General features: G+C 54.3%; 2 protein-coding genes across 2 annotated transcripts; one reads left to right on the top strand and one right to left on the bottom strand.

Annotated features, from left to right (window-relative positions):
• Positions 1-1,323: 1,323 nt before the first annotated feature.
• Positions 1,324-1,593, bottom strand: PHYSODRAFT_383212 (hypothetical protein; the record flags this gene model as incomplete). The annotated part of the gene is made up of 1 exon (XM_009540178.1): positions 1,324-1,593. A coding segment is annotated over one exon (270 nt), but the record flags the coding sequence as incomplete, so codon positions are not given.
• A 1,611-nt stretch (positions 1,594-3,204) lies between these two features.
• On the top strand, positions 3,205-4,568 carry PHYSODRAFT_248105 (hypothetical protein; the record flags this gene model as incomplete). The annotated part of the gene is made up of 4 exons (XM_009540177.1): positions 3,205-3,214; positions 3,316-3,510; positions 3,748-4,149; positions 4,363-4,568. The coding sequence occupies 4 exons, from the start codon at positions 3,205-3,207 to the stop codon at positions 4,566-4,568; spliced, it is 813 nt and encodes a 270-aa protein (XP_009538472.1).
• Between the last annotated feature and the right edge of the window lie 9,527 nt (positions 4,569-14,095).

The raw sequence follows: 14,095 nt of genomic DNA, 5'->3' as shown, positions 1-14,095 counted from the left end.
GCGTCGGTCATACCGTAAAGCTTCGAGTTCCCTGTGGCGTTGTAGTGCTGCTGAATTACTGCTGCCGTCTACTGAAAAGACAACCCAACCGAGAGATGTTTGACCGAAAGAGTAAACCGCAGAGGCGTCTTAATTTCCACTTGGTAGACGGTCTACCAAGTAGACCCAGGGCTTAATAGCAACAGGTGATACCCATTGATACGATGATACTATATGCATGTATTACTTGTATCAATATCAGGTGATACCACTAGAAGCTTGCGATCAGGATCATTGATCCGCCCACACAAACTGATTGGTATCCGGTAATATTATATCCGATACCATTGTAGCTTGCTCAGAACTGTTAACTTCCGCGATAGCAGTTCTGCACGTGGGTTCCTTCAGCATGAGGTCTACACCTTTTCAACTTCAAAACCGCAAATTCCAAGTTCAATTCTGCAAAAGGTAAGTTCAAAACTGCACGAGCAGAAACCAGGCTAGCTTCGTACTTTTATACACAGCTCATTGGTTGGCACGCAGCACAGGCAAATTGTACTCTATAATCGTATATGATGATAGTTTGTAATATACATTTATAGAGTATTGTTGTTTTGATCTTACCTTTTGCTGTTTTGAACTTACAATTTGCAGTTTTGAAGTTGAAAAGGTGTGCACCAAAATGCCTACTCACTCTCAGGCCTCGTTTTCAGAAGCATGCCTGCTTTACCGGGGCGATCCCAGCCTTAAAACTGCCTGAAATTATCTACAAAAAGTCAATAAGTAGCACAGTTTGCTTGCTGTCATGGTACTATCGCATTATTTCGCGAATAACTGCAGCTGTCCAACTGCGCCCAATGCGATGGAGCTGCACTCTTTCGTTCTCTTTCGTTTTCAGAGCTAGGGCTCAAAAGGGTGGTGTCGCACGAGTAGTACATATTATGTACCAACATAGGTATTTTGACCAATTAAATCGCATTAATTTTAAATTTTACCACAATCACCTTCATTGATAGAGTATTTGTTTTTTGATACGATATTGATATGATATCGATACGACAGTGTACGTGTATCAAGATCAGTTGATCCAGCCCCGCTCATTTTAAACTTTGTATCTGTATCATGCATATCGTAAAAATAGCCGATGATATGAAGCCCTGGGTAGACCCCATTCACTACCGAGCCGAAAGCACGAAGAGCCCTCGCAACAGTCATATCATCATCTTCATCTTCAGCATTGAAAAATACCTTTCCAACCAGCTCAGTCACAATCAACTCTGGAAAGAATACCGCAACACAGCACTCTCTGTGCCAAAATGAGCTACCAATTGGTTGAAAAGTGAGATCAGCAAAAAATACAGCCTTCTCTGCGTCACCGAGATCTGTGTATTCTCCCCACTTAGCTGAGTGCGCGGTAGTATTGTGCTCGATGTAGTTCTGGGGTCGGGAAGGAGCCTTGTAGTATTTGATATTTTGAGTACGCTTTCGTTTGCCCTTGGGTGCTTCCTCTCTACCAAAGTATCGGCAAAACAGGCAGCGGACCGAGCAAGCCGCTCCCCCAGCGTCACACGCTACGACCTCGAGCCCGTACTGCAGCTTGTGAGCGTCTTGGAACGGGGTTTTACGCGAGGGGGGGCTTCTTAGAGACGCTTGGCTTTAGCTTCTCCATCGTTCACTGCTTGAATTCTACGATTTTGAACGGTCGCTCATTTCGGCACTCGAAAAAACTTCAAATAGGCACATTGCCATATATGAACTTCAAGTGCCGGAATAAAGGAGGTCTGATGTAACATGCGGCATGTTTACCGAAAATGGAGAATAATAATACCCCTCCCATTTTTAAGTGGACCCCGTGGACCCCCTCGTATTGCTGCCTTTCCTTAATATTAACTGGGCGTCCCTTCATGAATGTACATGACAGGTCGGAAACCTGTTATTTCGGCGAATTTAACTCTGCAATGAGAGGAGCATCGCCGTTGAGACCGACATGGATAGAAAGCCCTGCATCTAGCTTGGGTAATGCCGCTGTATGAAGCGCTATATCCTCAAAGTTGGCGTTGCCTGGCGCCTCTGCGATCTTCCTTACCGTTATTTATGTAGCATATAAAAAACTATATGTATTTGTGTGACCTTTCAGGTTGGTATGAAAGATCGCGAATTACTAGCGATAAGATGACTGACAAATAGTAAGGGGGGCTACGCTCCATGTCCTCGTTGCCGAACGGGGCAAGAAAAGGAGAAGCCACTTTGGCATTACTCCTTTGATGGACATACTAGTAGATATGCAAAGTTTCAGCATTCCTAGACTCGCCAGGAAAAACCGAATTTATTCTTTTCCCGAGATCCCGTACATTGTTGAAGGGACGTCCAGTTAACAAGGGATCCACGAGTCGAAACCCGGCTAGGTCAGCCAATATCGGCTGGTAGTAAGTTTAGTGAGTTTACAGTCCCGGGCAGGGTCTTTTTGAGTTTTGATCTTAAAATTAATCTCCGAATTTTGAAGTGCTGTTTGGACCAATCGATAGATCTCATTGAGGCGCTTCGCCCAATCGCCTTAGTAGCTCGAAAGCATCAAAAGTAGAGTTATTGGAGTCTCAAAAAGGCGGTGGCGCGGTCGGCTCATACTAAAATGAAGTATAACATTTTCGGACCGTCCAAAAATCAGCCGAAGTCAGGGGGCAGGCTTCACAGGCGACTAGCTCCTCAACAACAACGCATATGATGGTGTTCAGTGCATGTGCAGGTGTAGACATACTCCGAGTAGTATACATACAGGTTGTTATTGCGTGCGGCGCTCGGTCGCGATTGCTACCTACAGGGCTCGCGAGCACCTTCGAGCCACCTCCATTCGTGTATACCCCTTGCATGAAGAGTGACGGGTGTCACTCTCCCGAGTTCACGGTACATGGTACCAGTAGCTCCGCAAGCCAAGCATTAGAGTTGTGTGGGCTTTTGTATAGTTAACTTGTAGTTTGTATTACGACCAAGTTAACCTCTACCAAAATACAGTCAGTCTTATAACCTACTCCTTTGTAGCAAACTGTTCCCTTTGAGGCCGAGAACTGGTGAACTGCTGTTCACCTGGATAGTAATAGCCGTACGCACTTCCTCTGTGCATTGTGCTGTGTGACCCCGTCACACTTGGTAGCACTCGTAGTCAATCCTACGCCTACGCGGGTAGATGGGTCTACCTGAATCCTCGGTGGCTCAGGTCCGTGAGCCACGATGGACCGGAGTGAGTTTCCTCTCTTGACTGACCCGCAGTTCGAGTCAGTGCCGAAGATGGCGGGCATCTTCGGAAGTGATGCCCTCCGGAGCTTGGCGCGGCGACGCCAGCCGAGCCGGTCGAGCGGATGAGCGCGTTTGACGAGTACGAACGCGGGCTCATCGCTCATGTGCAGGGAAACCTGCTGGCTCAGATGAGTGAGCCCAAACGGGTGCAGCCTAAGCCTTTGCGGCTAACTGTGCCTCCATTCGAAGGGGAGGAAGATGAGAACCTTCACTTCTGGATCCGGGAGACCGAGATCGAGCGTAGGTCTCATCTCGGCTGAGAACCTTTGAGTCGCCTTTGCGCTCTCCAATCTTGGTGGACGTGCCAAGACTTGGGCGTACACGCGCGAAGCGATGTCGCCTGGATGTTTTACATCCTGGGCTCAGCTGTGTGAGCAGCTTCGAGCCGCTTTTCGCCCGGCGTACAACGAGTTCCGCCAGCGCTCGAGCTTCCTTGCCTGCAAACAAGGGGAGCGCGAGCTATACGTGTACGTACAGGAGATGCGCACGTTGGCAGCCTCGCTAGTGGGGGACCCACTGTCGGAATACATCAAGATGACAGTGGCCTAAAGGTCGGTCCTGCGCGCACGCAGTTGTTCCGCGTGCGCACCGCCACTATGGAGGAGGAGATCCAAGTCGCCCTCCAGGAGGAGTACAGCCACAAGCAGGCTGGTGCTCTGGCTGTTGTACAGCCTGTGGTCACTGAAAGCGAGCCAGAACCCATGGATCTGAGTTCAGCTGAGCAGTACTCAGTCCGCTGCTACGGCTGCGGCGGACTGGGACACTATCAACGTGCCTGCCCATCGTCAGGGTCTGGGAAGAAGACTACCCGAAGACCAGAGGGTCAAGGGGGAGCCGACGCCATCCACCGTCAGGTGCTCAAGGGAGCCACAACCACCAGTAAGGACGAGGGCCTTGCTGGGGTTGGCCCGAGTCTTTGTGATGGGTGTACGGAAGGCGTACACCACAGAGACCCGGGGTCCCTTGCGAGCACTGACGCTCGCTTTGGTGAAGAACAACGGTGGGTTGTCGGTAGTACACGTGTGTGTACGGGGGTAATGGTACATTGTGTCTGTCAGAGCATTGGTGAGTCATGTTCCCACCTCGGGATAGACACAAGGGCGTTCAATGGGACCACTATGGTGCTGGATGCGTCCGACAAGAAGAAGAAGAAGAAGAAGAAGAAGAAGGGAGGCATCGATGACATGATGATCTCCATGGAGAAGGTGCAGTGTATCTGCAACCGAGGGCTATTATGCCTGGCGTGTGGAGCGGCGTTGGGGCAACAAGTGTCCATGACTCGGTGCCGAGATGGCTGAGTCTGAGTATGCGTGCATGCCATGAAGCTACTCTAAAGGCAGGACAAGTTGTACGGTGTCATGGGTGTCTTTGCCCGCAGACGTGGATAACAGAGTACCACGTCAAGTCACGCAGACTCAAACTTCATATCGGCTGGTAGATACAAAGCCTTGGTCGATGATGTTGACCCGAAGCCCAAGCAGGGTAGCTGCCCGCGCCACCGGAGTCTGTTGGACCGGAATCTGCTGGTATAGCGACTCGGCGCTGCAGGGCGGCGCGAGGTTAGGCGACCGGCTGGCGCCTGGCCCGCCGGGGTTCGAATCGTAAGTGGGGGAGGGGATCGGAAGTGCCCTTCCTCCCGGCGTCTCTGGCAAGGGACTTGCTTCGTCATAGAAGCTGATGTAGTGGCTGCCTGGTGCAACCACTCACGAAGAATTGCACGAAGGTGCTGGACCTGATGCATCGGTGCTTAGGTCCCAAGGTCATGGTGACCGATGGCCAGCAACGTTGGTAGTGGCCACTGCCGCTGCTGGGCCGAAGACGGCGGGCGAATTCGCTGTCAGAAGGCTGCCTCGGTTTGGCGAGGACATGGCAGCTAATCTGCGGCTTGGCCCACAGACGAAGGTGTGCGCGCTTACGCATCGCCATGCCGCAGCTCGATGCTGTTGCTACACGGGGCGCAGTACGTCTACCGACCAGGTAGCCACCAGCACCATGCCATAGCTCAAGGCTGTTGCTACGCTGGGGGTGGCACGTCTTCCGGCCAGGTAGCGATCAGCCTCAAGCCCAGGATGGGGCAAACCCGAGGGGCAGCTCCATGCTGTTGCTACGCTGGTCGCGGCACGTCTGCCGGTCAGGTAGTCAACAGCAAGGTGGTTGGGTGTAGCCCACGAAGGGTGAACCCGAACGTGTTGCCTTTGTGGGCATTCACACTTAGCGCGGTGCATGCTGCGCTTGTACGGTACGCGTGCACGCGGCACAATTGTCTGTGAGGTAGGCGCGGAGCCGTCGGCCCATGACGCTCACTGTGCGCGGGGCACTTGGTGTGTGCGAGGTACTCGCAGTGCACGCGGAACTTGCCGTGATCGTGGTACGCTATGTGCACGAGGCACTAATGGCAGTTGTGGTACACAAGGTGCACGGCGTGCCTTTGGTGTATGGGGTGGTGCCCCTGTACACAATCATGTCCTGGTATGGGCTGGGCGTCATGCTGCCTAGCACGCACACTGACCTGGTGTTGGTCGCCGCGATGCATGATGCAACCGCTGGTGGTAGAGGTCAAGGCGTCTCACACCATGATGAAGTGCGATTGCGGTACCTTGGTGTCGACGGAAGACACCTCAGCGTCGGCTCCACGATGGCCGTGACGCGGGGCAGGACATGGGACAAGTCCGCCGCGTTCCTCGGAATGACGAGCGTGTTGTGAGCAGCAGCCGTGGTCCCCGGGACTATGGCGACGATGAAGCCCAATGCTTCTTGGCTTGGGTCAACGCTTGACCTCTGTGTGGTATAGCAGCACGCGCAAAATCGTCAGTTGTGGTAATATGGCTACAAAAACAACAATAGCCGGGCTGGTCGGCTTTGATGGCCTGCGCCGGGTTGCCCTCGAGCGGTTCGTACCAACTGGGACAGCGGGTGTCTCGCCTCTCGCGAGCTCTGCCAACCAAGATAACTCCTCCGGAGAACCGCCCTCTGTTCACTCAACCCTGTGCCCTCCACCAAAAGATGGACGACGGCGCACTGAGCGCTTTTACACCTCGCTGAGAGCAAAGGCTTCTCGACTTAGCAATCAGTGCCCGGACGTACGGGAACACCGACTCGCAGCGGTGGCGAGACTTTTCCTTCGCGCTTGGTGAGACACGCGCCCAACCCGGGCCGACCTTAATCTCTTGGCGCTGCCAGCCGAGTACCCTACATGCTTATGCCTCTTGAGTACCGGCAGCAGACATAATCCGGCCCCGTGCAGGGACTTACCGGAACGTGTACACGTGCTTTAGGGCCTAGCAAAATTCTGCTCTGTTGTTTGTTATCTCTGTCGGGCGCCCTGAAGGGGCGCCTCCACTATTCCTAAGCTCCCATACAAATACCAAGTGAAAGTGGGCGGTTTTGGATCTGGTCCGGATAAGGCATCCGGATAACTCTTCGAACTCGGCTGAGCCGGATAATGCAACAGGGTTACACGCACAAGTGGCTACAGTCACTTGTAACTCTAACAGACACGACGTCTGTTAGAGGTTCGAAAGACTTTCTCGTCCTTGGTGTAGACGCACCAAAGGCTACATACATTTACGATCACCACGACGGGTGGTCCATAGAGACTTAGGATTCCTATTGGCTGAAAGCAGCATTTTAGCCAATGAGCGACATGCATAGCATTGGAATTCTGGCCACCAGCCGCTGGCAGATTCCTAACTTAGAATATTACATTTAGAGGAAGTCAGAAAGCATAAAACAAAAATAGCAGTTCTCATCTTTTACCAAAACCCGCTACTTGGAGTCTTTATCTTGTTGAAAGTAAACTCGTGGATCTCGAGTATACTTAATTCAAGTAAAAGAAACCTACGCTTCCACATACACGTGCGCATTCGTGGAAGTCGTAGTAGTGAGCCAAGGTAGGCCCACTACACCTGGTAGCACTTAGTAGTCCGTCCAACGACCGACTACCTGAACGTTCGTACGGAGCTGTACGAACGAGGAGCCGAGAACCTTTTCATGAGCGCGGAGGGGCCCATGGAAAGCTCCACTTCGCCTGCAACTCATGTTGCACGCGCTGACTGCCTCCACCTGTCGGATCCAGAGTGGGAGGCACTCCAACGACTGTCAACAATCATTGGGGAGGCGGCAGTAGCTGCGATGCTGCGTACGCTATCGCCGACAGAGCAACATGGTGTTGCTCTGGGGTTCATCATGAAGGAGCAGGGTGATGCTACTTCCTCTATCACGGTGGCGTCGGGGACGACACCGCGCGAGCAATCGTTGAAGCTAAACGTGAGCAACTATGCCGGAAGAGAGGGCGAGCCTCTCCTCCGGTGGCTTGTCGAACTCGACATTGCCATTGCAGCTCGACGTATCGTCGACCCGTTGTCCAAGGTTGCGTTCGCCATGTCATGTCTTGGCGGACGAGCGAGAAGTTGGGCGTATGGGCGCCGACTCTCTGATCCTACGTGCTTCTGCACGTACGAGGGTTTCAAGGAGGAGCTCAGACAAACATTTGAGCCCCCGCAAAACTAGTTCCGGTCGAGGGGAGAGTTCCTCGACCTACAGCAGGTTAAGCATGATGTTCATGCTTACGCGCAGAGAGCACGGTATTTGGTCTCGAACATTGTGACCAACCCGATAGACGAGGCGACCAAGGTCGTCACGTTCATGAAGGGTCTGTGAGATGGGCCTGTAAAGACCTATCTCTTCCGTGAGTACCCAGGCACTCTCGAAGCTGCGATTGCTCTTGCAATGCAGGAGGAGTTTAGTCTGAGGCAGACTAAACTGCATGCGAATGCGCCGAGGCTGCAACCGCCTCCGGTCGCGATAGTGGGAGGTCCGGAACCAATGGACCTCTCGAATGCAACGGCTGTTGGTTATCAACAGCAACAAGGAAGTAATGTACGATGCTTCCATTGCGGAAGGATCGGTCACTTTGCCCGAGAGTGCACGGCACCCGAGCACCGAGATGGTGGTCGACGCGGCGATGCCGGGCATCGTCGCGGACAAAAAAAAAAACGCTGGAACCCAGTAGGCGCGGGGCGCCCTACTGGTGAAGCAGTCACGCATGTCCAACTCGGACATGCGACACTGAGGACTGCAGCCCTCAGTGACGACCCTTCTCACTGCAAAATGCATGATGAGAAACCGAACCTTGTCATCTTGAACGTGTCTTCGAAGAGAGAGAGAGCAACTCATTTTGTGCTTTGGTTGATTCGGGCGCGTCGAACAACTTTGTTCGACTGCGAAGTCTATCAAGGCTTGACTTCGATGATTTAAAGATACCTCGAAGTATGTTGGAGGTACGACTGGCAACGAGTGCCGTCGTGAAGACCGAGAAGCGCATGGTACGCGTGCGCTTCACGTATGAAGATCAAGAGTTTTTCGAGACCTTTATCGTCCTGGATCTGGACGATAAGTTTGACATTGTATTGGGCATGCCGTGCAAGCCACGGCATGATCCGGTCATCGATTGGGAGAAGCGCACTCTCGTGCGCTTCGGTCGCGACAGCGGAACAGTGAGCGATGGCCCTGTTGCCGCTACGCACGCACCGTCAGATGCGCGCGACTCCCCACTCGAGACAGCGCCTAATGCCGCTGTCCCGGAGCGCCCTGAGCGCGCGCGAGCACGCGCGCAAGAGCAGCAAGCGTCGGCGTCGCCGCCGACGGTTGAAGGAGAAAATGTGTTGATCTCGGAGATCGACACCCGCTTTTCAGCGAATCAGGAAGAGTCTCCGACCTCAAGGGGCACGGAAAACGCAGGCGAGTCACACGCCTCAGCCGTGGAGGCTGACGCGAATCTGATTGGATCAGTTTTGGCCAATAATAAGAGCCAAGGTGACGAAACGCCGTCGACTCCGGGAGTCGATGCTGCAGGCGGTGCGGACGGTTGCAAACGTCCCGCACCGGAAAATCTTGCATGCTGTCGTGCAGCCGGGCTGCACGACGAAGCGCCTGGCGACCAAGCCGGGCTTGAAGTCGCTCGTCCGCGGGATATACCCGCCGGCGGTATACAAGAAGAACACCCGTCCACGGCTGGGCCTGGACGAGGTCAAGAACCAAGCGGAGCCGGGCTCCGCAAAACAAGAAGACGGCGCATGCGAAGGTCGCTGCGCAAGTTTCGGCCTGGGGCCGAGACGCTACAAGAAATGTCTGCCGGGCAGACGGGGGCTGAGAAGCCGGACGTCGAAACGTTGAACGTCTTGACGCGTACCTGTTCCGGGTTCCGGTACAGGGAGATGACTCTCGCTAATCCTCCGACGCAAGCGTCGGAGTTGACTTCGCTTCCAGTCGTGAGCTGGAAGCGCTTCGCGCGTGACTTGCACGATGGACGCATCGAGCAAATATGCATTCTCTCGGACGCCGTGAGAACGAAGAGCGAGAATGAAGAACTGAGGCAGTTCTTCATGGAGAGCACCACTGAGAGCGAGGACACTCTCAGTGCGAAGACTAAGAAGGAGTGCTTTGAGGAGCAGAGCTGGGACTCGCTGAAAAGGAGTCCTTCTACGAGATTCTACGGGAGCACGCGGACGTGCTTCCGGAAGAGATCCCTGTGGAGCTTCCGCAGGACAAGGGCATCCAACACGAGATTGATCTCGTGCCGGGCACGAAGTACTGTGTCACGCGGCAGTGGCCACTGCCGCGAGAGCAGGTCGAAGTGATCGACGACTTCTTCGAAAGTCGTCGCAAAGCTGGACAGGTGCGGGAATCGAAGTCCCCGCACAGTGCCCCGACGTTCTGTGTCAAGAAGCCACAGGGCGGATGGCGCATCGTTCATGCATACAACAAGCTGAACGATGCGACGATACCGGCGCAGACACCGATACCGCGAAAAGATGTCATTATCAATTCGATGGCCAGGAGCACTGTCTACAGTGCTCTTGATCTGCGCGATGGGTTCTATCAGATCCTCATGCGTGAGAGCGATATCCCTCTCACGGCTGTGAGCACGCCGAGCGGCATGCTCTGGGAGTGGCTAGTGATGCCGCAGGGTCTGAAGAACGCCCCTGCGACCTTCAACAGGTGCGTGACGCAGTTGTTGCGCTCGGTGCGCGACTTCGCACCGAGCTACTTCGACGATGTGTTCGTCCACAGCCGGGCTGCGGACGGGATGAGCGTTGTCGAGATGCACAAGGTGCATCTCCGGAAGCTGCTTGCGCTCATGCGCAAGCACAAGCTCTATGCGAACCTGAAGAAGTGCATCTTCGGGGCGAGCGAGATACCTGTCTCGTTGGGAAGAACGGTGTCCGCCCTGACCCTGAGAAGGTCAGAGTGATCAATGAGTGGCCGACGCCGTCGAATGTCAATGAACTGCGGCAGTTCCTTGGCTTGGCCACGTACTTGTGCAAGTACGTGAAGGACTACGCGGGCATGATACGCCCGCTGTCACAGCTCCTGAAAAAGGACGCCGAGTGGAATTGGGCTGCTGAGTGTCAGCAGGCCTTCGATGCAGTCAAGCAGGGCTTGACTGAGGCGCCGATCTTGGCGGTGGCCGACCAAGATCGCCCATTCCACGTTGTGTGCGATGCATCCGACTTCGCAATCGGATGTGCGTTGATGCAGCACGATCACGAGGGTCGTGATCGTGTGGTCTACTACCAATCGCGTCAGCTGAAGCCAGCTGAGCGCAACTACCCGGTACATGACAAGGAACGCCTTGCCATGAAGTACGCACTCGCGAAGTTCCGAGTGTATCTACTCGGAAGCAAACCGTTCGTGGTCTATACGGACCACGCGTCGCTGCGGACGGCTGTGAAGTCGCCGCACATCTCGCAACGGATGGCGAGATGGCTCTCATTCTTCGCAGAGTATAACTTCCGGGTTGAGTACAAACCCGGAAGACTCAATGTGGTGGCCGACGCGCTCTCACGCCGACCTGACTACGCCACGACTGATGCCGACGTCAATGCCATTGACGCCATGCGATCGAGCACCCCAACGTCGTCACTGTTGGACGACGTGAAGGTCGCGTACGCGCACGACGCGGACGCGAAGCTCTTGCTGGCCTATGGCTCCGCGCCTTCTGACAAAGCTCGTCAGAAGCTGCCGAAGCATCTTCGTGCTCGTGCACACCGTTATCGGGTGCACGACGGGTTATTACTCTACAGTGCAGTCGACGACAACGCGGACCGCGTTGTCGTGCCCTATGACCATGACCTGCGACACAGGATCATGTATGAGTATCACGATGCGCCGACTGCGGGGCATCCGGGTCGTGAGAAGACATACCTTCTTCTCACGCGTGACTTCTACTGGGCCCACCAGTACAAATGGGTGCGCAAGTACGTCCGTGCTTGCGAAGTTTGTCAACGTGTGAAGCCTGCGCCGTTCGCGCAGGCTCCCTTGCAGTCACTCCCGACTCCGTCGGAGTGTTGGCAGTCCATGTCTTTGGACTTCGTATTCGGTCTTCCCCCGGACAGCCAGGGGAACACAGGCGTTGTGTCTTTGTTGGCCGCTTCAGCAAGATGTACCATCTTGCTGCTGTACCCGCTGAAGTGACTGCGAAACAGACTGCACGTCTGTTCGTCGACATGGTGTTCAAACACCATGGCATCCCGATCGACATTGTGTCGGATCGGAACCCGCGCTTCACTGCACACCTTTGGCAAGAAGTATTTACACTTCTTGGGAGTCAACTCTCGATGTCGACTGCGGACCATCCTCAGACGGACGGGCAGACCGAGCGCGTGAATCGCGTGCTCGTTGACGTGCTAAAGAGCTACGCTCACTCGTTCCAACACTGGAGCGAGTGCCTGCCGATGGCAGAGTTCGCCATCAACAACTCGGTGCATGCCTCGACCGGGCATACACCGTTCTACGTGAATGCCATGAGGCACCCACGCCTCCCGAGCCTACTCGGGATGGTGACTCCTTCCTTAAGTGGGGGAGGATCTCCGACTGCAACGCAGCAGCCGCAGAATGCCGCTGACACTTGCACAGTGTCAGCCGCAACGACACGAAGTAAAGCCGAGAACCGCGCGTCTGTGCAGGGCACAGACGCCGACAAGCGCACGAAGAACGTGTCTGTGCGGGGCACAGACACTGACAAGAACAAGCAGAAGAAGAGCGTGTCTGTGCAGGGCACATACACCACGAAGACCAACGCAGAGGCAGGGCCTACTGCTGAAAGCGAGCTGAACGAGTTCAGTTCGGACGCAATTCACTTCGTACAGCGCAGACAAGCCGTCATTCGGTTTGTCCAAGACGCTATTGCAGCTTCTGTCGACCGACAGAAGCTGAACGCAGACAATGTTGGCAGGGGCAACACTAATGAATTCGAGAAGGGTTCATTAGTCTTGTTAGCTACTCAAAACTTGCCTAAACATGTCGTTTCCGACTTCGGGGCGAGCAAGCTCGCTCCGCGCTTCATCGGGCCGTTCACTGTGCTGGCACGGCACGGCAACGCCTACACACTGGACATACCGTATAGTATGTGTCTCCATCCGACGTTCTACGTCGGAAGGCTGAAGCCATACCTGCAGCTCGAGCTACCTAGCTCGGCTGAACCGAATCAGAAGAATCGGCGGACGCCGTCATCCTCTCCAGCGCGACTTCGCGCTGGAGCAGCGGGTCGAGCTAATGGTCCAGCTCGGCCGAAACGATCGATGCGGTCTGGGAGGCCGCCGCAAACTGCGAATACTTCAGAGCGCCGAACGCAGCGCTCTGGAACTACTCCACGACCGGGACTTGGTCGTGGGGAGACGCGAGATCAGAGTCAACACCAAGTTGACCACACACGGGGTGTGTTTCCGCCACCGCCGCCGCCAATTCGCGATGCACACGGCTCAACTCGATGAATTGTTGATCGGATTGTTGATCACAGTATCCCGAGAACGAACAGGCAACCAGTTTGTTTTCGTATTCGTTGGAGAGGATTTCCTCCCAACCAAGATACATAGGAGCCACGGAACGTCTTGCTCCAAGACGTTCCAGACTTGGTGAGGGTATACGAAGCCCACCACGCGCTACATACTGGAACGTAATGCGAGCGCTGCTGTTAACAGCACTTCAAGGGCGGGCTGTGGGTCCTGCCCCCCTGGCAGCAGCGCGCTTTGCACGTTGCCGCGCATTATGCGCAGCAGCAGAGATGTTCTCCGCTGCTGCGCCAGGGGTCTTCAACTTCGACGTGCTCGTTACGGAACGAGCACGCTCTCTTCAAACGTCACACATTGACCAAACGGTCAATGTTGGTTGACGTGCTGAGACCGGCACGTCTAACCTTGACGGGGGGATGGTGTAACAGGGTTACACGCACAAGTGGCTACAGTCACTTGTAACTCTAACAGACACGACGTCTGTTAGAGGTTCGAAAGACTTTCTCGTCCTTGGTGTAGACGCACCAAAGGCTACATACATTTACGATCACCACGACGGGTGGTCCATAGAGACTTAGGATTCCTATTGGCTGAAAGCAGCATTTTAGCCAATGAGCGACATGCATAGCATTGGAATTCTGGCCACCAGCCGCTGGCAGATTCCTAACTTAGAATATTACATTTAGAGGAAGTCAGAAAGCATAAAACAAAAATAGCAGTTCTCATCTTTTACCAAAACCCGCTACTTGGAGTCTTTATCTTGTTGAAAGTAAACTCGTGGATCTCGAGTATACTTAACTCAAGTAAAAGAAACCTACGCTTCATCATGCACGTGCGCATACGTGTAAGCCGTAGTAGTGAGCCAAGGTAGGCCCACTACAGATAAAGTGTCCGGGTAAGATGGTGAACTCGGCTCAGCTCGGCTCCCGGTAAAGTGTACCATTCCAGCCGAGTTGGTCGCACGAAATCTGGTGTTTCCTACACCAGATCTGCCCAAAGGTCGTGCCGGCGCTCTCGAACGACTGACACGCTGC

The sequence above is a fragment of the Phytophthora sojae genome, assembly GCF_000149755.1.
Source record: "Phytophthora sojae unplaced genomic scaffold PHYSOscaffold_14, whole genome shotgun sequence".
NCBI lineage: Eukaryota > Oomycota > Peronosporomycetes > Peronosporales > Peronosporaceae > Phytophthora > Phytophthora sojae.
The sequence above is the reverse complement of the archived record's forward strand: the minus strand, read 5'-3'. Positions and strand labels throughout refer to the sequence as shown.